The following is a 21969-nucleotide window of genomic DNA, read 5'->3' as shown; positions in this document are numbered from 1 at the left end:
GCAGTGATGCCACATCATCACGGAGAGGGACGGCAAACTGGGTACACTGTTAGCTGTTGTAGGTGTTCTGTACTGTCAGTAAAGATGATATTATGTAGTAGTAGGGCAGTCATGCTAATATTCCGGTCATGTCATAGAATGGAACACGAGAGTTTTCCAAGAAGTTGCGAGTTGTATTATGATTGACTGTCAGTACTAATGAATCACCAGAATACATGACGATAAACCAACATCTTGGCTTACGAAACAAAGTTCTACCCCTCGGCCGTCGATTCCATAGCTTTTCAAGCCCCAAATACCATCGTTCCAAGCAAATGCCGCCCAGACCAGTCATCAAAACCGAGCTGCATCCGTAAGAAATTGGGATTAGACACAGTGGGTTGCAAGTATCATTTCAGCAGCCCTCTTGGCGGTTCGCTGCTGAACAGATGGCCCGGTTGGGATGTTGGTTATGACGTGTCATAACCCGTGGAGAAATGACCATATCACATTCCCCGAGATTACCCAACAGCCTTTAATGCTTGCCGCACCGACCACGTCGGACGGTGTGGTTGCTCACAATGGTCTGGACTCCGCAGTTGGTGACCTGCCCGCAGAGGACCCGGGCGCACGGCACGCGCATCATCATCCGGTAGTTAAAGGCTTCGCCGCACTGGGTGCAGGTGAAGACGGTGCGGCTGTACTGGCACATTCTTTTGGTGCTTGTTGTCTTTTTCTTGTTGCTGGTTTTGGTTGAGGTGCTGGGTTGGTAGGAGGAGTGTCTGGTGTCGTCTAGAGTAGAGACTGGAGAGCGTTGTGGATTGTTCGTCAAGCAGAAGAGAATACTCGATCACGACTTCACCACTGTATTTATGTTCATCTCGCAGCGTGAGTCTGGTCCATCGTCAGCCTTCAAGGCATCGTCGGTCCCATAAAGGACAAAGACATTGTTGCCTGTACGTATGGGCATGCTGACTACCACATTTCTTTGTTGTTAGTAGATGGACGTTGTTGGGTTTCGTCGACAATGGCTTTCCTCTGCCCGGATCCGTGGGACCATTGGTCACCTCTACAGGCTACCACTGTCTGAAGCTCAAGAGTGGAAAGCAAGAAAGAGAAGCAGACATTCAGCTGTTGAGGAAAGATGGGGACGTAAATTAAAACAGAAGGGCGTTTCTACGTACTGTGCACCAGGTTGTCCACATTTTTCCAATCTTCTAATCTAGGCCGCCAAGGTCTCCTGAACCCATAACCTACCTCACAATGTTAAATCATACAAAAAAGCTTTTCCAAGCAAACTTGCCAGAAAAAGAAAACAATAGAAGTAACGAGGAAACGTGGTATAACCGCCCGGTAACGCCAATATGAAGAAGATCACAGAAAAAAAAAGTGACATCAAAATATTACTGCAGCTGTCCCCAACCAGTTGTCGAGAAGCCGCGTATGCTGTCATTAAAAGCCTGCCAGTTAAAGTCTTCGTCGTCCATGTTCATGTCCAAGTCTTCCAGAGATGAGAGGCCACCAAACTGATCCCCGGCCGTGCTGTTTATGTTGAGGCTTGCAAGATTGTTAGCATCACCACTTGGCATGGCGGCGGCGGCGGCGGTCTCCGACCAAATCCATGGCGGCGCGTCGCCCTTACGTACAGCCGCATCGAGCAGTGGCGTCTCTGAAGCTGTCGGCTGGGCCTGCGACGGCTGGCTAAATTCCAACCACGACCTGTCGTCGGGGTACCCGAATGCCGGTCCAGTGTTCTGCGCCTGCATGGCCTCAACGGGGAAGACGAGCGGCCAGATGTCCTGTGATGCAAATGTAGGTTGAGACATGACTTGGTTCATAAGCCGCAGGACTTCGGGATCCATCTGCTGAGCCACTGATCCCTCTGCCCCAGCACTGTTCTGCTGCTGTTGCTGCTGCTGCTGCTGTCCAATTGTTACAGGCTGCACAGCCAAGTCGTTGACCGCACCATTATTCATTGACGTGGATGATGATGCAGACATGTTGCAGGAGGAATTATGCAAGTGCGGGTTTTGCCGCTCCTGGTCACGTCGAAGCGATGCTTGCAACTCGGGCTCCAGAGGCGGCACTTGTACAAGCTCCCGCCACCTGTCTAGGGCCACTTTGATCTTGATCCTGCCTGACAAGGTGCTAAAGTTTGATGTGGGCAGAGTCTTGGGGAACCACTCGCGGTCCAGCTCACGCGCGGCGGCAGGATCTGCCCTGAGTCGAGCGATCTCCGCCATCCGGTGTCTCTTGGCTCTGTTGTAGAGCCGTTTGAACGGCAACCAGACTGCGGCGTTATCCGATATGCGGTCGATCTCGGCGGCGGCGGTGGCGCTGCTGAACATGGTCCCGAGCGCCGACCAGCCCCTCTCCGATATGGGACTCCAGGGCCCCGTGGAGATGGCCAGGAGCAGAAAGGTGACTGCTTGCCACTGCATGAAGACGTATGCAACCCATCGCCACCGACGGACTCGCGGGTCGTGGAGAAGAAGGTGGCTGTACTCAAAAACCTCGATCGCGGATAATACCAGGCGATCCTTTCGCTCCTGGCTCAGGTCTGCAGAGGCGTCATGTGGCCCAATCAGCGAGGTTTGGTAAACGAGAATTGTCATCTTGCTCAGAATGACTCGAGCGATCATGGCGGCAAGAATGCTAATGTCCTTCGTCGGAGCCGGGCCATTCCTTGGTAATATACGCTCAGCAATAATACTGATCTCCATTAACAGCTTCTCTCTTTCTTCCAACGTGTTTGTGGCTCGCGGACACATGGAAGCGGCCGCCGACGACAAAAGTAAGATTCTCCGGGCATGGGGTTGCACATCGTATGACATGAGCACGAATGCCATTTCAGTTTCACCCTCACGTGCGGGTGGAAGCTCTTTACTGTCGGGGCCAAAATCATCGTCGTTGATGTTAAGAGGCCTCCGCGTGTCGTAAGCCATGTCGTGAATGGCAAGGTCTGTGCCCTGATCCTCTGCCGCACGGAGGTCTAGGAGGGCGAGATACCAGAAAAGCCTCCTCCTCATCTCGCCTTCGAACGGTGTCAGGTTGGGAAAGTTGCTCGGATCGCGATGTAATCCAATCGAGTGGCTGATGCGTACAGCCACCCCCGTCATGGTCCAAGCCAAACGAGTATCCTGCCGGCGTCGGACGAGCATGACAAACAGCACAAGGGCTTGTAATGTCATGAGGTCGGTCGAAGTGAGAAAGTCAGCCTTTGCCAGAGCCATCTCAAGAGCATAGCGATACTTTTGTAGCATGTGTGCTTGAGTGGCTCCAAAATGCATCTCGACTTCAGTCTCATCCATGGATGTTAGTGCTCCAAAGTAGATTCCAAACATTAGAGCTTCGAAAGAGGGATCGATGTTTCCCAAGTCATCCTTGGCCTTGAGCAACATGGCATGGGTAGAAGGCACATGGAGGAATTTGGTAACGGGATTAACGTTGTCGCAGTACACCTGCCAGATGAACATGATTTGAGAAGGGGGCAAGTGAAACTTTCGAAGGTCGAGATCCGAACAGCGGTAGCCAAACAGAAATGAACCGTTGGAATATGTGTCTGGCAATGGAACAGCAGGGGGGCTGTCATCATTCTCTGAGACGTCCGTCTCTGAATCTAGGATTTCCTCGGTTTCGGCCCTCAGCGCATTAATCTAGAGTCCGTTAGTAAACCTATGCAGTCCATGGAGGTCGTGGGGAAAAGAAAAAAAAAAAAAAAACGCTCGCCCTACCTCGTCGTTTATTCTTGACCAGAACCCGCTGCTCACGTAGCGAGACTTTCCTTTATCATGTAACACAAGCCTGCCAAATTTCTTACCAACATCTGTCGTCGACGGCGGGCTGTCTTGGGTCGAGTCCAAGGTTTGTGAACGTTTTTGGGGGCTTCCGGCTCCATGACCAGAATTCAAGTTGATGTTGCTGGAGTTGCTCGCGGTGCTCGCGGCCCGCACCGCACCCGGCGACGACAAGCTCCCACGCGCCGCGCTCCTGTGCTCGCCGCTGCCGGGCGAGTCCTGCAACGGGTCTGGCGACGGCCCACCGGTGCTTCCATGCCTCGCCGTCTCGAGCTCGATCTGGCCGCTCAGGTCCTCGACGATGCCCTCCAGCTTGCGCAACCTCTTCATCAGCTCCGCCTCGCGCTCGCTCGCGGCCCCGTGCCTGCCGGTATCGCTGCTGCCGCCGCCCGCGGTCGGGGCGTTTGGGTCCTTTGGCCTCGGTCTGCGGGGGGCTCTGCCGGGAGCAGGAAAGACGCAGCTGACGCGCGCGCGGCGGCAGTTTGTGCACGGCTGCAGGTGGTCGCACTTGACCTTGCGCTTGCGGCAGATGATGCAGCTTCTAGGGTTCAGGGATCCGTCGGGAAGGACGTCGGGGCCGTAGACGGTCGCGCCGGCCGGGGTCGTCGTTCTCGCCGCCGCCGCACCATGTGCGCCGACCGTCCTGAAGCTGTCGCTGCGTGCGGGGGTATCGGCGGTGGGAGGATGGGAGAATGAGGGGCTGCTCGTTTGAGCGTTGGACGCCATTATGGCTGCTCCACTGATGCTCGATGGTGATTCGGTCATCTCGTAGGGGTCCTCGGGATCAGGGAGTTCGGCGCAGGTTTGCAGCAAGAGGCTCAATTGAACAGGCGCTTTACGTTTGCGAGGATCGAAACCATGTGGTTGGTGGGAAAGTGCAACGTCATCGAAGGGGTCTGCGGGTCGAAAGGGGATGCGTTATCACGCTAGAAAAGCCATAGCTAGACCAGACGCACGCCTTAGTTGTCTCTGTGACTCTTTCTTTTTTTCTTTTTTTTTTTTGTCTCTTGGCGGTTGTCGCGCCCTTTTGTTTCTTCCGACAAAAAACAACCGATCGAGTTTCTGTCCAAACACAATCTTGAGGCAAGGACAAGCTCACTGGAGAGAAAAGAAAAACAGACGAGCTTATCAAAATGGGGTCTTTTCCTAGCCCACCACCCTACTCGAAGTACAGCTTCGACGGTTACCTGGTAAGGAAAAATTAATAATCATGAAGCCAAGAGATTTAATCAGATTGCGCTATTGGATCGGTAGGACAATGAGGCCGGCGCAGTAAGAAAAATGGATTGGACTCTCCACATGACGGGTTGCTTTGGGTAGGTGGGTTGGGAAAAGTTAACTCCGTAAAGCTCGGAGTATAGCACAGCCTAGCCCGGGACCCCACTTGTATCCCCGAGCATGTATCACAAGTGGAAGAAGCAAATCAAACAACGCATTGCGGCGGTTGAGGATAGGCTTGCTTGCATACGGAACGGCGCCGCGGTTTATCTTTGGCGTACTGTACATGTTTCCTCTACCGTACCCGTCAAACTGTCGAGCGTCTGTCTCTAGGTAACCTTGATCCACCATAATCCCTGAATTGACGCGCGCTTCAATGCGCCTCAGGTATAGATAGTCGATTGGTCCATCGTATCTGGCATCATTGAAATTATCTGGGTCGACATTGTTCCGACAACGATTCTCACTGAAACGTTTTTTCGGTTTTTGGTTTTTTTTTTTTTTCTTTTCTTAAGGGGTTTTTTTATTATTATTTTTTATTTTACGGTGAGCAAAAAGCGATCATTTCCGGTATATTGTTTGCCCATAGTTCAAAGGCAGCGGGTGTCGTTTCGTTTCGGTTAACATGACAGCAGCCATCCCTGGAATTTTATCCTGAGACGATTAGCCCGGGATTCATCACTGGGGTTTTGATCTGTTGCAAAAGCAAAGAGCGGCAGAACTGGACACATGCGTCTTTGTTCTTTTTTTTCTTCTTCTTTTTTTCATTCAGACTTTACTTTCAGTAGACGCCATGGCATCTCCAATTTGTCCCCCTAACGCGGGGTTTTGAACAAGGTTTCGCTTGGCAAGGGGTGTATTTTCACCTAATACTTTTAGAGTTGAACCACCAGAACCGAAAAAAAAAAAAAAAAAAAAAAAAAAAAAAAACAATTCCCCCCTTTCAGTCAACAATCAATGCCGAATGAACAACATAAACTACCACTGGCATCCACCACTCGACAATGTAAAACCTACAAATAAATCGAAATAAAAGAAGAAGAAAAAAAAATTATATCATTCTCCCTTTGTGGTCAAGCAGATCCTTGATCAGACGAAGCTCTTCGCTAAACGCAGCCGCGGCGCTCTCCATGGGACTACTACCCTCCTCTCCAAACACGTGCTTGCTTCCCGCGCTCCCAGAAATCAGATCGTCTAGTGGGGCCATCTCCCAGTACGGTTCCACAGCTCCATGACCCCCCACCATACCATTTGCCTTGAGGACAGTAGTATTATTAGTAGTAGCAGTAGCACCGGAGGCGCCCGTGTACTGGAGTTCGTCGCCCACGCCCACCCGGTGTTTTTCGGGGACTCCCAGAACGGCGCCGAGGGTGTTGAGCTTGTGTGTGATGATCTGGATCAGGATCAGGATTTCGAGGTGCCCGTCGCCGTCGATGGCGACGTCGTCAATCTTGAGCTCGTACAAATTGGTGGTGGTTTGGCCGCTGAGCAATCGATGGTAGACCCCCGACATGAGCTGACGGAAGGCTTCGAAGATCTTGGCGTAGCAAGACAGTATGAGAAGGTTCGTGGGGCCGTCGATTAGAGCCGAGGTGACGCCCGAAAGAAAGCCCTGTCGTCCATCCCAGGAGGACACATACGGCGCCAGCAGGCTGAAGAGCCTCTGGATGCAGGTTAGTATTCCACTCAGGCACACATTTGGTCTGTATTGTTGCTGCTGCTGTTGCCGACAGCCGCCTGCCGGTGTTGATGTACTTGAGCTTGCTGATGAGGTTTCGGGTCCGGACTGGGCCTGGCACAAATACATGAGTTCGAACAGGTGGCTACTGAGAGAGGTGACGTTGGAGACATGACTGTCTCCAAAGGTTGTCTGGGCAGTCTGGTAATCTTGGGATGATAGAGGTGGCGAATACGGGCTTGGGTCTGGAGCGAGGAACTGCTCTGGCAGTGAATGTAGTCCTTGTTGCTGAGGCTCCGAGGTTGGGTGATACATTTCTTGTTGTGGCGACACTGCCTGGAGCGGGTTGTGGCAGGGCTGTTGGTCCTGTAGAGAAGATGGGCTTGGACTGGGCAGTGACCAGACCACCTGTTGGTCATCGGGGTTCTCGTCCGGCGGCAGGACTCCGGCGAGATCGTAACTCCCCCAGTCCGAAGAGAGGCAGCTCATGACTTCCGCGTCCTGTGGCGTCATAATGGGATTGAAACCTGGGGAATACTGCCCGTGGTGAACTTGTTAGTAAACCATCTCTCTAGGAGAGAAGCTGGCATGTCAGTTCACCAATCCCGTTAACTCACCATGCTGTTACCGTCTAGTGTCTGGTCAATCAAAGTGGCCTGGTAATAGGATTGCGACCATCCTGTGTTTGATGGCGGCAGCAGTGGCATATGTGGCTGCTCCACCGGCAAAGGGGACATGAGCAGCGGCAATGGTTGCTGCTCAACCGACGAAGGAGACCTGATAGGGGTTGCATTGTTGGCGTCTCGCAATCGCGAAGGTCTTCCAGGGCGGCAGGAGAGCGTTCTCATACAGCAGACCCCCTTTCGACTGCATCGATTGCAGGTTCTGGTCGTTCCGTCCTTGGGCCATTCGCACCGGAGCTTCTGGGTTCGACATCTTTCACACGCCAGCCTCGTGGGGGGTCTTGTGGGCGTCTCCTGGGCTAGCATATTTCAACATGTAGGGCAGATGAATACAAAAACACGAAACAAGCAATAAAAGTAAAAAGAACGTAAATAGGTACTGGGTATGGTAATCTTGTTTAATGGCTCCTTCTTCTCTCCCTTTTGTTTCCTTCTTGGGACCTCAAGTCTCTTGTCATTTATGTTGGCTAGTCAAAATCCCCATAGGGCCACGAGGGGGTGGTAGATAGAAGCAGGCATTCTGTAGAGATATGCATTTTGGCACGTGTCGGACAGCACCTTCTCGGCGAGCCTTGCTTGTCTAGCTTGGTCCGGGTATCTCTAGCATGGCAACGAGCAAGACCAACGCCAACACAGGTTCCATGGCCATTGAATTGCATGCCAGAAAAGTTTGGCGAGTCGTGTCTCTTTTCATTCGCTACAGGGGATTGGGGGCAAGCAGATATTTGTACCACAAAAGGTCAGTTGCATAGTATCTGTCTGGTTATGAGTTCTTAAGGTTGAACCTTATCCGTATGACCGACTAAGGAAATGCATAGAGGGGACCGCTATACGTAAGGTAGTAAACACAAAAGTACCGAAAGTATATGCATTGCAAACAAACACAAATAAGAAACATTTACCCATAAAACAGTCCGGATAATACGGGAATAACAGGAAGCTCGATGAGTTTAAGCAACACTTTATTTTTTTTCTGACCAAATTAAATTCTAGTGGCAAAAGAAATGATACAAATCATATGATGGAGGATGGTGTAAATTGCTCCGCTCCCGCTCTAATAACGACTCGAGTTTGACGCAGGAACCAAAAACGTTTTTGTTATGATGACATACGCACTTCCCTTGGATGGGACGATCCAATATCCCCGCCCCTCGCAGACGGTCTAGATTTCATTCCCTCGTTTGGTTTTCCCCAAATAGCCGCTTCACTTACAAGGCCATTCAAAACTCTATTCTTCCAAAACCCTCGGGACGTTGAGTTCCTCTCGAGACCAGACAAACATAGTTCAAGTCTCTCTTGTTTTGGATGGAAAATACAGGGCATCCTGCATGATACACCGGTATATTTCCTGGTCTGTCTTTTTTGGCTTGATTTGAACCAAGCACATGAGTGACATGGCGTTGCGTGCGCGTGGGTACGTGCACGGAGGGAGATTTGAGATGATTTTAATCTTTTACCACGTACACGTACAGCGTAGATGAGTACACACTGGCTGCCCGAAAAGGTATCTTTGCCCGGCAGCTTGCCATGTCGGAGTAGATGCTATCCTGCAGCAAAAAGGCCAACGCACTAGCGATATAAGTATTTTCATTCCCTCCTAGCGCTGAGATTATTGCTTGTTTACACAGGTATGTGTTTACTGCCACGAGTCAAAACAGCAACACCAATCGATCGATGACTTACAGGATTTAAGAGCACGGCGCCTATCCCAAAAAAGACAACATCTCGAGATCTCAGTATAGCAAAGGAAAGGATTTGAGGCTAGCCAGAGCGTTTCACTGCCTATGATCTCTCTCTTTTTGCCGACATGTTTAAGCTACAAGGGTGAGGCAGGAACTTTATCAGCATCCAAGTGTGTATATAACGTCTCTTCTTTTTTCCGCGTTCGGATCCGAAGTCGGGACAATAGAACCCTGTGCTGGAGAACAGCGCGGCGACGAAGCGCCACGTATATAAAGATGACGCCATCGGGAATATGTAGTTAAAAGGCAAATAATCGTTAAATCCCTACCAAAGGAGGTCCAAAAATTTATCAAAAAAACCAGCTCAGGGGAACAAAAGAAAAAGACATAAAAAAAGTAGTATATTGGCTTTCGGCCGACGTTTCAGATGACTACCACGAGAGCGGTCTCAATAGTGGTGGGGATGATACTTTATCCCGTTCCTGGCCTGGGCTTTTGACTCTCGTATCTATTTACGATATCGTGATGGTTTGTTTTCTCGCGTGGTCTTCCGAGCACGAGCAGAGATTAGTGACCTGTGCAAGCCCATTTACTGTTGCATTGTCAAGGCAGGAGCTTAAAGGTCTTAAGCCTCTATTTGATGCCCTGCTTGAAGATGAATAGGAAATAAATCCTACTCATAACCTCGTAGTTGACCAACTTTTTTAAACCTCGGAAATGTCAGTCGCAACTCCAGACAACAGGCGGCATCGAGTTTCTCTCCAATGTCTCCGATCCAGCTACAGCAAATTCCGATCGCGAGGATCAATTTAAGGTTCAAGGAGATTATCGATGGGCTCGTCTAGCGCTTGGTCTGGCGGCCTGTCATGGCCCCTGCTAGGCCCGGGTGGCGCTTCGAAGCGGAAGTATGGAGGGAAACATGGTATAGCTTCTCTTGAGGAGAGGCTTTGATGCGTTGATTTACTTCTTTGCCAGCTTCTGCGGAAAAGAAAAGCATTAGTCTACCCCAAAGACAGTCATATTTACCGACTGCCTTGGAGGCGCAAGGGTTTGACGCCGCGGGACTGAAGCCCTGGGGAAGCTTGTTCATGCCTCACGCTGAATCTGCTCCCAAAAGCTCCCCTTTGAGAAGTCCCGCGTTGCCCGTTTGCCGGAAGGTAGCTTTTCTTTTTGACTACCTTGTATGAGTGCTTGCAGGAAGCAACTTTGAGACTAGCTCAGAAAGTCATACACATCTAGCTAAAAAGACAAACGGTTTATGTCTTGTAATCTGCCCCTTCTGCCACGCCAGGAACATGTGAGAAAAGCAAGTAAGGCGTTTTTTTCTTGATCAAGAAAGATCAAGAAGAGAGCGATTCTTCTTCAGACCATTGGCCGCGAGGCGGTCAATCTTGTCAACTAATGTTCGCGTGACGTCGCGTTTGGTACTCGTGTTTAATAGGTTTTTTTTTCGAGTTGTTTGCTTTTTCACTCCCTGTTTTTTTCTTGTTCTTTTACTGCAAGAAAGGAACAAGGTTTGCAGGTTCCTGCACCTTTCTTTTGACAACGCCTCTCCCGACTTTCTCTTCAACGTCGAAAAAAAAAAAAAAAAAACAGTCCGATCCCTGCCAGCGGTCCATCCGCCGCGCCCTGATTGGGCTTCGCGATGCCTTCCTCGCTCGCGGTTTGCGTATGTTGCTGATGTCTTCCTTTTTTTGGGAATGGAATTGCTTTGTTGCTTTTTCTCTGATTCTTTCTGGGAGCTTCATCTTCGTTTCTTATCATGACCAGTCCTGGACGATACCGAACGACCCCTTGCTTACACGTTACGCCCTTGGGGGGTTTTCTCATTTTCTTTTAGGTGGCAGAGTGGTGCCTTTGGTCAGTGGCCGTGGCGTCTTTCGCCTTGCGTGTCCTTGTCCGCATGCGCATGAGAACCGAACGACTTCTTCTGGCAGACTTGTGGCTCTTCATGGGCCTCGTGAGCTCGACCGCGGTCATAATATGCGACACGATAACGTTTGCGTGGGGATATTTGGAGCCTATAGAGCCGGGCACCAGCTACCCAGAGACCATTCTCAAGGTGAGCCTTTTTTTGTGTGTGCTAGTGTTCCTCATATCCTCCTGTTGTTTCTTCGTATTTGTGAGAAAAAGTTGATTAAAATGTGACCCGTGAATCCCGGAACATAAAACCCGCAGCTTCAATATGCGACGAGCTACCTCTTCGACACGGGCCTCTACTTCACCAAGTTTTCCATCTTGGCCTTTTACTGGGTCCTCGTCGACCGCACGAGCTTGGGGATGCGCCGCACCTTGTACGCCCTCGTGTTCTTCGCCGGAGCTTGCCTGATCGCGACCATCTTTGCCGACACTTTCTGGTGTGGACGGAACCCGGCCGTTAACTGGGTCTACGATGGGGTGGATGAATGTACCGTGTTCTTGTCCGTCGACGCCATAACGCTGAATTGGTCTTTGCAGTTCGTCACCGAGCTTTTCAGTATGTTGTGTTCCCCCCATTTCGGCCTCCTTGTTTCTTTTTGCTGACTCTTGTACCTCTTGTCGGCATCCAGTCTTCCTATTCCCTTTTCCAGTAATATGGAAACTTCAGATCAACCATCGCGCTCGCGTCGCCGTCTACGCCCTCTTGGGCCTGGGTGTCATAACCATAATGACCACCGTCGGACGGCTAGTCGCCTACAACCAGATACTGAAGAGTGACTCCGACGACTACAGGCCACTTTGTGAGCTCAAAACTCCCCTTGGGAACCGAACTTTTGCCATCCTTTTCAGGTTCTCCTGTAATCACTAACGACGAAAAAAAAAACCCACTCCAAACCTTTTTGTTTTATAGATATATGGGCAATGGGCGAATACGCCACCGCCATCGTGGTGGTATCCCTAGCGGGCTGCCGACCGATACTGGGCAAGATCCCCAGCATTTTGGCGGCCTTTAAGCGCACCATTCTGCACAAGACGAGCTCGACCGCCACCGACCGCACGCAGACGGGCAGCCGTTCGGGAGCGGGGTTGTCTGAACAGCAAAACCAACAAAACACGACAGAGAACGCGGCGGCGCCGACTACAGGGTCGAGGGTGAGCGGCGCAGGCTGGCGCTTGAGTGCGCAGCAGCAGCAGCAGCAGCAAGGCGCGGGAGGGGTTAGCGTCGGCGGTGGAAGCACGCGGCTTAGCGGCGTGCCGAGGCACTGGATCGATTTGCTGGATACGGCAACACTGTTTGGGGATGATGATGATGATGATGATGATGATGATGATGATGATGATGATGATGATGAGCCGAGCGGCGGCGGAGGCGGGGCGAGCAGAAAAAATAGCAGGAATCAGGTGTCCAAGGACGAGGAGTGGGCTGCCTTGGCTCAAGACGGTGGTTCGGATGGGAACCCTGGACCATCAGAGTCGGAGCCGACACCCGGAAAGGAAGTGGCGGATGGTCATGACCAGGCCGAGGATGACCCCAGACCGATGACGGGCGTTTCGGAAGGATGTTGCAAGACTGCGCCGAGTGATGACAAAGAAGATATCCGATGACAGAGTGACGTAGGGTGGTTTATCCTGTCACGGCGCATATTATTTAGCGTCTTACCTCGTATTTAAACAGTGGGGCAGTGTACAATTTGACAAAACATGAGCTGACTTTGATCAGTGTTGGCGGCCAATACCATGCCCTTGTCTATTGAAGCCGTTCCCCCTAGTACTCCTTTTCAAAGAGATCAATTGACATATAGATACCCCCGGTCATACCTGCTCATCTCCTAGTCACTGGCTGTAAGAGCCTTGGAGGAATTTGTTGTCGTACAAAAAAGAAAAAAAAAAAAAAAAAAAGAGGTAGTAACAAGAGACAGTGAAGAGAAACCATGTACCAAGTCTAATAGCGCAACCCGAATAACATATTCTAAAGGATCATGTCTGGTATTTACATTGCGTAAGCGGCCCACGCGGCTGCAGCACCGCCCATGACAGCATAAACAGGAGTATCCGTCCTCTTTGCCGCAGCTCCCTGAGCGGATGTTGACGAGGCGCCACCGCTGCTGCTGGTGCTGTTCGCGGTGGCGATAGCCGCTGCCACGATGCTTGAGGCAGAGGCAATCTCGGCCGCGGGAGGGTTGGATTTGATCTCCTGGCAAACCTTGGTTGCCACCTCGGTGAGCTCTGTAGTGAAAAAGGTTAAGATTTGTTGTTAGCGCAATGTTCTTTCAGATATAACTAAGTAGAGGTAAAGTAAACAAACGTACTGCTCACGTCGCCCGTGTTACAAGCGCTCAGGGCGCAAGGGCCGATGGAGGCAATCAGGTCCTGTGTGTTGCTGCACAGACACTTGAAGTTGGCGGGGTCGCAGTTGATGCTCGAGGCGGCCGACTTGAGGCAGTTGAGGGCGCATTTAGGCAGGTCTTCGACGGATGATACCAGGTTGGCGGACGAGCTTGATGTGTCCGAGGGCGCCGCACTACCAGAGGTACGTGTCTGGGCGACGGCGGCAGCCACGAAGAATGAGACGAGAAGAGTTCGGAACTGCATCTTTTTTTTTGTGTGTTTTATTCGAAGAATTTTGGGTTGGATCACGCAAGGTAGGCGGCGTGAGTAGAGATGGGATGGCAGCCGAAGACCTGTTCGGACGGGATGGTATAAAGCTGAATCGAATTTTTTTGAGTTCACGAAATCTTTTGGTGTCACGGAACGACCGAACTGGCGAATCTCGAGAAAACGAACGGTATCTTAATCTTGTTTCTATTTTGAAAATGAAACTGCTTTATCTGGTGGATAGCGACCGGCGGCGTTTTGGGAATGACGAACAATCGATACGCTGAATCGATTCGACGGTGGATAAAGAAAGGAACGAAACGGGGGGGGGGGGGGGNGGGCGACGGAAAGCAAGATAAAAAGAGGAGCAACCTAAACTGGAATGGGAAACTGGAACGAAGGGATGGAATGATGATGAAAGCCAATGGCAAAGGAAAATACGAGCAGGTTCACCCAAAGGTCCAAAAACCGGAGCCCCAGGGCACGCATTCTCTCTTTTTTTTTCCCCCTTCCCTTTCTAAAAACAGGGGGTGGTCATGATGTCAAACACGAGCCAGCTTAACCAAAGTCTCAGGGTGGATCAGCCTCCACGCCGCTGACGACGTCCCCTGCCAAGCGAACCCCCCACCCACCCGCAACCTCATCCCCCTCCCGAGATCTTCACTGCCTACCGGGTTCGTTTGAGGTTGATTGGATTTTTGGAAGCACAAGCTTGATGATCACTCGTCGGTATATGGTATTTACATATTGATAACCAAGTGGATCGCAATACTGCCATGGAAAACTTGCAAGAACACTTTTTTCTTCTTTTTTCTCTTGAAAGCTTAGCGATCGATATCCATGTTTAGGCTTTTGACGTGAACTAGGATTTAATCTGAAATGCACAATGGCATTAAGTCGCCATGAAATCTACAATTTTACCTAGAATAGCATAAAGTTTTCTCTTTTGCGTAAACCAGTCGTCGAGGCCATCCATGCTGTCAGTCAGGTTCACTCGCGCCGCTGGTTGCGACAGCCCTGCGGATTGCTTTTAACCACTCTCGTTTCAGTCTACACTGCCATTCTTAGCTTGTTCCTTACAAGAGTGACCCTTGTTGCTGTTTATGGGTTTAGATTACCGTCTTGAGGTAGTAAGTGGTAAATTACTCACGGGCAGGTCGCCACAAATTACACTGCCCCAAACCCTCTCAAGCCTCTCTCTACGACGTACCAAAACAAATGTGACTCGTAGTTTTGTGCAAATCATTGAATTATTTAGGCCAATAAAGCACCGGAACTACACCAGACCTCCCCGATCCCTAATTAGCAACCCCACCAATAGTAGAAGCAAAAAGGTAAAGGGATGATGCCAAGCAAGCCAAGTTGGTACCGTTGGACCCGTGCAGGCCTGGATCGACCGTCGAATTGGAGTTCTGTATGATCTGGAAACCGTGGCTGGCGATGCACACCAAGAACACCAAACGCTAAGCGCCTCCACCTACCCTACCACACAGCCAACCGTTTCCAAGTTTCCTCCCTCAGCTGCCATCCCTTGGCACTCCAAATTCCTTAAGCACTCTCAAAGGGCCGAGACTCTTCCATTCCTCGACGCTCTCCATCGTAGAAACTGGAATCATCCCCATCATTCCAATGGAATTTGTCGATGCAGGGCCAAGAACCGAGCTCCGCCTTGGTATCACCGCCATCCATTTTCTTGTCATGATGAGGTTGTGCGGACAGTCGGTTCCCGGACCCTCGGCTCGGAACTTTGACCGCTCCGCCATCTCGTCCCTCAGGCCGTCGTAGATCTCCTTCAAACCCTGACCGGATCCGTCCAGAGCCCTCCGAAAGTACAAAAACGGTACTTTTGCCGAGCCGTCCCCACCCTGGTCGTCCTCTTCCGCATCGAGAAAAGTGGTGAACCCCTCCGGCCTGGGAACAAACTGCATGTGCCTGTGCAGGCGGCTGAAGCCGGCCGCGACGCCGCAGTTGTAAAAGGCAAACTGGCCGTCCTGGAGCACGGTCCAGATTCCGTCCAGATCGACGGCCTCGAGCGGGTCCCACTGTCGCTTGAACCCGTCGCGCGTGAGCAGGAGCAGCTGCGGCCTCGTGTAGCAGAACTTGTTGGCGCAGAGCCGGTGCTTGGTGCCGACGTCGCAGATCTCAAAGCCGGCCGTGTTGATGTCGCTTCCGGGCTCCAAAGGCGGCTTCAGCGTCTGCTCCGTGACGTCTTTCTCTTCGGGTGTGTTGGGCTTTTGGCTCAAGCTGGTCGCTACCATGAAGAGAAACTATATTATTTTGGGGGGATGAGATTTCAAGATAATATAACATAAAATCAAAAAAACAGGCATTTAAAATTGATGCCACCTACCTTGAAGCCTTGGTCGACATAAGGAACAACCTTTGTTTCCTTATCGTATCGGACCTCACCGCTTTCTACGAGGGCGTCGAACCGCTTCAAAATCTCGGCCTCGCTGAGGATTTTTTGTAACATGGCTGCCAATTTTGCGGGTATGATGTGAACTTCAGATTTTGTAATGAGTTTGGATACTACGCAAAGAATACGCAAAAATGAGTGAGTACGATCCGACGTCAAGCGTGGTTTATAAAAAAGTTGTTGGGTAGGTGAAGTGATGCGAAATTGACGGTTTGAGGCGCGCCGATTCGAGTTTCGCGATGAAAAGACCCGCTTATGATGCATATGTCAGGCTGTCATCAACCACTTGATCCTTGTCCATGTCTTGTCGTCAACACCCACTCATCAACGAGTCACTGCAGCTTAATCAGACGGCAGCCGTCAGTCGTGCTACCTTCTAAAAGTAGATGGAACATGCAGGGCTGGGAAGTGGAAGTGAGAATTGAAGGGATGCTGCACAAATCATTAGGAAGTGCCTGCCAACCAACTACCTACAACGGGAAATCAATCCATTGGGCATGAGTAGGTAGCTCACAGACTGGGTCCATTTTTTGTAACGAGCAGGTATGCATGCAAAGGTACCTAGGTAGGCGTCTGTTGCATTCCATAAAACTCACCCACATCGTAAAAGGCAGGCGATGCCAGACATTATTCACTTTAATGTCCCACCTACCCTGCACTACATTTTACGTTGTCATGTCTGTTCCACTCGAAACCGAATACTACAGTAAGTTCACCAACATTTTGCGTCTAAGAATCTCTTCGGTGGACAACCGAGATTTTTTTTTTTCGTACACCATGTAACCCTCTAATTGAGAATTCAAATGCGACTACGCCCGGATCCGATGCCCGATCGGCTCCGATGTGACAGGAGCACGTGCGATCACGTCAGTGAATCCTTGGATGGTCTCGCGCAGAACTTTTCCTTCAACCCCACTCGTCGCCGATAAGCGCGGGACTATATGAAGGATGGGTGCGACGTTGTGTTTCGCTGTAGCGAACAGTCAATGGCAGTTTTCGCGCCGTCACACCTGTATCTCATGGGCTGCCGAGCGACTGAGTGACTGAGTGGCTTGACCTTTCTCCGCAGTTCAAGTTGTACAATCTGAAAGCAGTCGCCATGGCGTTCTTCAGGAGCGTCCTAGCCCAGATGATTATCTGCGGTATTATTGCACTACTTGGGCCAGGCCTATGGGTATGTCAAATCAAACAGGCGGCGCATTATAGCACTTCCTGCAAGGAGACCACATATACACGTACGGCTTAGCTGACCTGGAAAACTGTCACAAGAATGCAAACAACTCTCTCGGTGCCGGTGGTGCACTTGAGCCCTACCTTGTCAATGCTGGAAATTCGATCGTTTTTGCATTCATGGGCCTATTCTCGATCCTGTCACCCGTGTTTGTAAACTGGATCGGAGTCAAGCAGACCCTAATCCTTGGAACCCTGGGCTGGTCCATCTACAGCGGCTCGCTCTATCAGAACAACCGCTTCGGCACCGAATGGTTCGTCATCCTGGGTGCTTTCATCTGTGGAATCAGTGCCGGTTTCTACTGGGCCGCCGAGGGCGCTGTGATCCTGTCGTACCCGGAACACCGCAAGCGAGGACGATACCTGGCCCTCTGGCTGGGCTTCAAGAACAGCGGCCAGCTTATCGGAGGCAGCATCAACCTAGGCCTGAACGCCAACACTGCGGTGGCCGGAAAGGTGTCATGGGTGACGCTGCTCGTGTTCGTTTGCCTGCAGGCCCTCTCCCTACCAGTCGCATTTCTGCTCTCCCCGCCGCATAAGGTCGTGCGCAAGGACGGCTCGCCCATCCACGTGGACGAGCGCACCCCCATGCTGGAGCAGCTGCGGCGCATCTGGGCCACCGTCTCGACGCGCCGCGTCGGCCTGCTGCTGCCCATCTTCTTCAGCAGCTGGTTCTACTGGGGCTACGGCTCCACGTACCTGACGCTGTACTTTACCGTGCGTGCCCGCGCCCTCGCGTCCTTCCTGTCCGCCATCACCGGCACCATCGCCTGCATCGGCTTCGGCATCTTTCTGGACTCGGACAGGTTCACCATCAAGCAGCGCATCCGCTGGGGGTTCCTGGCGTCTTGCGGACCTTTTACGCTGCTCTGGATCTGGGTCTTTGTCGTGCAGCACGACTTTAACAACCGAAACCCGGGCGCTCTGGACTGGCTGAGACCCGGGTTCGGGCGCGCGTTTGGCATTTACATCATGCTCAACACCATCGGCAACATGGTGCAGAACTTTTTGTACTTTTTGGTCGGCACCATCGGCGACGGCACATCGGAGCTGAGCAGGCTGACGGGACTGCTCAGGGGTGTGGAAAGCTGGGGACAATGTGCTTCCTTTGGGATCAGCAGCAGGTGAGTTGTTCCCGATGGGGCGTTCTGCGGTCAAAAGTTTTGTGCATATGACTGGGTACTAACGCATGGTTTGGGTGCTAGCAAATTTAACCTTTTCCACACCGTTATCATCAACCTCGTGCTTTGGGTGGTCAGCCTGGTACCTGCATTCATTAGCGTCTGGGAGGTTGAGGATAGGAAGCACGCGGGAGCTGTCGGATCGTCAGAGGCTGACGGCAAGGTCGAAGCGGTTAACAAAGTCGGTGTAGACGAGGAGATATCCAAGGCTTGATGGTCAAGGCTTCAATCGTGAGCTTGTCGAGTTGTCACAGCCCCTGAAGGGAAATATATCCGTAGACCGCAGGTTTTTGCAAATGGGACTTGACTAGGTACAAAAACTGAGAGGCTTCACCTACTGATGCATACAAACCTTAATGAACAAACCCGAGACATATCCACCACTTCTCTCAAAGTTTAGTGCGACATGAGATGTGGACCGTCTAAGAGGATTGGCGAGTCGTTGGCCACCAGCCAAGCGGGGTATCTCGCCAGGTACATGCGGCTTTTGATTGGCCAAGTAACCCTATGTGATTTCGCTCCAAACGTCTATCGTGTCCACTGTCCATCATCGTAACTGTCCAAATTTTCGCGCACACACTTTTGTCGCTTTTTAAACTCCACCAGCAGTACCTCTGTCACCAAGCTCATAAAACAGCTTGGGAGGCGTACATGGTTTAGTGGTAAAATCCATCGTTGCCATGATTATCTCTGATATCCTTGATTCGATGGGCCCCCGGTTCGATTCCGGGTGTACGCAGGTGACATATCACGTGACTATCATGTGACTTTCCTCTGCTTCTTTTTGTTTGTGAGTGCATTTCTATTTTCGTTATTCTTCCGCTTTTGTTTTTTTACAAGCAGTAGTTGAGGTTTCCTACCCTGTAGCTGAAATTTTCTTTTGCTCCTCCATATGATAAATTTTTTTTTTTTTTTTTTTTTTTTTTTGGTTAGGTAGGTACCCTTGTCAAAAGTCCGACCTATCTAGGTACCTGATTAATTTAATCCTGTGAGAAAACTGGCTGTTCAACTTGTTTCTGGTGAGAGGCTTCCTTTTTTGACAACCGGGTGGCTCCAAACACCAGCCTTGTGAATGAGAGCAAATGTATGAGATTTTCAACGTCTGGGATAGTTACAACAGTAACGTTCGAGATATATTCCCATCGTTTTAACTTTGAAGGTCTGATGACCTCAAATACCTAACTAGATGTCGACCCTGTAAGCAATCGATACTTTTATTATTGTCATTATAAATCTTATTCAACATACTTCGTTATCATCTCGGTCAATGCAATTAGAATCACCCGTGCGTTTGCCTGGGCCTTGTTAATATGTCTAATATAACGCCATTATAAACTCGGTTGGGTGTTTGCACATATAAAAAAATAAGGCTTGATAATAATAGTACATGTTTAACAATTAAGCATTACTCTTTTGCCAGAAAAGCGCCACCAATATCAGGCCGACACACATCGGGCATCGCTGTCTGTTGCCTAGTTGGCGGATTTGGATGGTCTCGGGTAGTCAGGTAGACTTTTCTCCGTATGACCTTGCGCTATGCCTGCTAGCCAAGAATGTCCCAATCAGAGATTTCAGATCCAGATGAGGACTCGGGCGTCTCATCCCTGAAGCTCAGAACCATTCTTTCAAAATCGGCCGGAACAGTTCGAGGCGACACTGGCTGATCATCAACCACCCGAAACCAGAGCGGAGTAACCGGCCTCATATCCTCCAACAATTCCTTTTCATCGGCGCCAGCACCACCATCCCCAAAGATGCCCATCTCGAGCCTCCCTTCCAAGGCGTCATCCAGCATCTCGCAGACCGCCGCCGACAGCCTATATCCCAAATCCTCCCCGACCATGGACTGCTGCTGCTGCTGCTGCCCCGACCCCTCCCAATCGATCTCGTTGAACTCCACTCGTACCTCGCCGACGTAGCAGCCGTCGTAGTCTTCGGGTTCCGGCTCCGTGCCCAGGGCGACGCACAGCTCGACGGCGCACCAGCGCTCCGCCAGCCTGTCCGGCACCTCAACCACGCCGCACTTTCCCGTCCTGGGGTCCCTGACCCGCTGCCCGAGATAGCCGCAGCTGGCAGCGCACGCGACGTAGCCCGGCAGCCTCACGCGGCCATCTTTGAGCCTCCCCTCCTGCGCAAAGGGGGTGTCGAGGGTGGTGAGCGACGCCGTCTTGCAGTCCGGGCAGCTGGTGCAGCGTCGCTTGGCCGGTGGCGGCTTGGTGGTGAGCTTTTGCTTCTGGCGTTTCTTGTTGCTTGAGGTTGGCTCGGTTATTGAAAGCCTGCTATTTATTTGTTTGGTGGGTGCTCTCTTGAGAGGTCGGGTTTGGTGAGGCATCTTTGGCCGGTTTTGCTGGGTGGGTATCTCGTAGGAACTGGCCGTCTTGGGGGCGTTTTGGTAGTGCGTCAAATAATGAGGTGGTTTTTTTTTCTTTTTTTTTTGCCGCTGTAGACACTTGGGTCAAAGGCAGATATGTAGTAACAAAGTCGCGTTTAAAGATTTAAGGCGTTGACAAAGTTCCATTATTATTTCTTCAGTGACAAATGGTCCGGTTTGCTATAGTTCTTTGTTGACATGAAGGTGAAAGAGAGAAGGATGGAGAGGACAATTGTTTGGTTTTGCTTTGTGCTTCGTCACTCTCATTCTGTGACGCGAAAGAGCTGGTCTACATGACTGACTGCGTGTCTATTAGTGTTTGTCCTTGAGGGTAGGATTTGTATCAGTCTAGTCCTCGAATTGATCTTGACAGCTTTGATACCACGTCATCGAGTCATTTCTCGAGTGAAAAAGTGCAGCATCTTGAAGGTAAAAAGGGTCAAAGACGGTGTATTGAGATGTGAAGTGCTGTCATGAGCGCGATGGTTTTGAGAATGGTACGCCTCGCATGTTAGAGATTTGTTGATTCAGCGATGCTGGGGGTGGCGATCAAAGTTGGCCAAAACACTACAAGCGTAGCATGTTGTTATTTTCGTGGTCAAATGAGGTGCGTTACGACCTTTTATTGACCGAACAAAGATGCTCAAATAAATAATCAACTGGACGAAAGCCTTAGCGTAGATTTGAACACGTGTAGTTGAGGCTATTGGGAGGGAAATAACCCTTACTTGACATCATGGCTTTTAGTGTTGAAGATTGCGCATGATTGGTGATATTGTCACTACCCACTTCAGCTTTGCTAGCGCCTTCTGGGCGTTTGTTCCCCTTTATGATCATGGTATATTTAGTGACGGGATATGGGCCCGGGAAAGCTCAAAATTCAACGACACAAATCAAATTGGGCTTGCTGTATCCAAGGAGAGCTGTCGTCCGAACAGACCAAAATGGCTTCTCGGATCAAAATATTATCGGTTCGCCCTGCCGTCCCGCTTCAGTGCCAACCCCAAAGATAGGTAGGTAGGTAATTACTTAGATGGCTAAATCAAGGAGCTGATCTTTGTATCGATCGGACTGGGGGCGGAGACGCGGAGGAGGAGACAAAAAAGAAACAGATAAAGAGAGAGAAAAAAAAAAGTTTACACGAATAATTGCCGACAGTTGAAACCAAAACAATAGATGGGGGCAATTCCAGGTATGATTACTACTTACTTGCCTTAGT

At 50.7% G+C, this 21969-nt stretch overlaps 8 protein-coding genes across 8 annotated transcripts; 2 read left to right on the top strand and 6 right to left on the bottom strand.

Moving 5' to 3' along the window:
- Window positions 1-514: 514 nt before the first annotated feature.
- PgNI_03614 (uncharacterized protein) lies at window positions 515-949 on the bottom strand (the record flags this gene model as incomplete). Its single annotated transcript, XM_031123668.1, has 2 exons — window positions 515-740; window positions 834-949. 2 exons carry the CDS (start codon window positions 947-949, stop codon window positions 515-517), a joined length of 342 nt encoding a protein of 113 aa, XP_030984938.1.
- Window positions 950-1382: 433 nt separating this feature from the next.
- On the bottom strand, window positions 1383-4841 carry PgNI_03613 (uncharacterized protein; the record flags this gene model as incomplete). Its single annotated transcript, XM_031123667.1, has 2 exons — window positions 3714-4841; window positions 1383-3635 (listed from the first exon to the last, which is right to left on the bottom strand). Exons 1-2 carry the CDS (start codon window positions 4539-4541, stop codon window positions 1383-1385), a joined length of 3081 nt encoding a protein of 1026 aa, XP_030983674.1. The 5' UTR covers window positions 4542-4841.
- Window positions 4842-6045: 1204 nt separating this feature from the next.
- On the bottom strand, window positions 6046-7608 carry PgNI_03612 (uncharacterized protein; the record flags this gene model as incomplete). The annotated part of the gene is made up of 3 exons (XM_031123666.1): window positions 6046-7209; window positions 7290-7449; window positions 7523-7608. The coding sequence occupies 3 exons, from the start codon at window positions 7606-7608 to the stop codon at window positions 6046-6048; spliced, it is 1410 nt and encodes a 469-aa protein (XP_030984940.1).
- Window positions 7609-10682: 3074 nt separating this feature from the next.
- On the top strand, window positions 10683-12562 carry PgNI_03611 (uncharacterized protein; the record flags this gene model as incomplete). Its single annotated transcript, XM_031123665.1, has 5 exons — window positions 10683-10706; window positions 10878-11099; window positions 11216-11513; window positions 11587-11757; window positions 11868-12562. The coding sequence occupies 5 exons, from the start codon at window positions 10683-10685 to the stop codon at window positions 12560-12562; spliced, it is 1410 nt and encodes a 469-aa protein (XP_030983332.1).
- A 266-nt stretch (window positions 12563-12828) lies between these two features.
- PgNI_03610 (uncharacterized protein) lies at window positions 12829-14053 on the bottom strand. The gene is made up of 2 exons (XM_031123664.1): window positions 13267-14053; window positions 12829-13183 (listed from the first exon to the last, which is right to left on the bottom strand). The coding sequence occupies exons 1-2, from the start codon at window positions 13547-13549 to the stop codon at window positions 12948-12950; spliced, it is 519 nt and encodes a 172-aa protein (XP_030983333.1). The 5' UTR covers window positions 13550-14053; the 3' UTR covers window positions 12829-12947.
- Window positions 14054-14655: 602 nt separating this feature from the next.
- On the bottom strand, window positions 14656-16122 carry PgNI_03609 (uncharacterized protein). Its single transcript, XM_031123663.1, has 2 exons — window positions 15903-16122; window positions 14656-15819 (listed from the first exon to the last, which is right to left on the bottom strand). Exons 1-2 carry the CDS (start codon window positions 16023-16025, stop codon window positions 15070-15072), a joined length of 873 nt encoding a protein of 290 aa, XP_030983677.1. The 5' UTR covers window positions 16026-16122; the 3' UTR covers window positions 14656-15069.
- A 607-nt stretch (window positions 16123-16729) lies between these two features.
- Window positions 16730-18680, top strand: PgNI_03608 (uncharacterized protein). Its single transcript, XM_031123662.1, has 3 exons — window positions 16730-17142; window positions 17238-18322; window positions 18404-18680. The coding sequence occupies exons 1-3, from the start codon at window positions 17068-17070 to the stop codon at window positions 18591-18593; spliced, it is 1350 nt and encodes a 449-aa protein (XP_030983676.1). The 5' UTR covers window positions 16730-17067; the 3' UTR covers window positions 18594-18680.
- A 1242-nt stretch (window positions 18681-19922) lies between these two features.
- On the bottom strand, window positions 19923-20711 carry PgNI_03607 (uncharacterized protein; the record flags this gene model as incomplete). Its single annotated transcript, XM_031123661.1, has 1 exon — window positions 19923-20711. The coding sequence occupies one exon, from the start codon at window positions 20709-20711 to the stop codon at window positions 19923-19925; it is 789 nt and encodes a 262-aa protein (XP_030983687.1).
- Window positions 20712-21969: the final 1258 nt, after the last annotated feature.

The sequence above is a fragment of the Pyricularia grisea genome (assembly GCF_004355905.1).
Source record: "Pyricularia grisea strain NI907 chromosome Unknown Pyricularia_grisea_NI907_Scaffold_2, whole genome shotgun sequence".
Lineage (NCBI taxonomy): Eukaryota > Fungi > Ascomycota > Sordariomycetes > Magnaporthales > Pyriculariaceae > Pyricularia > Pyricularia grisea.
This window is presented reverse-complemented; position numbering and strand designations above follow the sequence as displayed.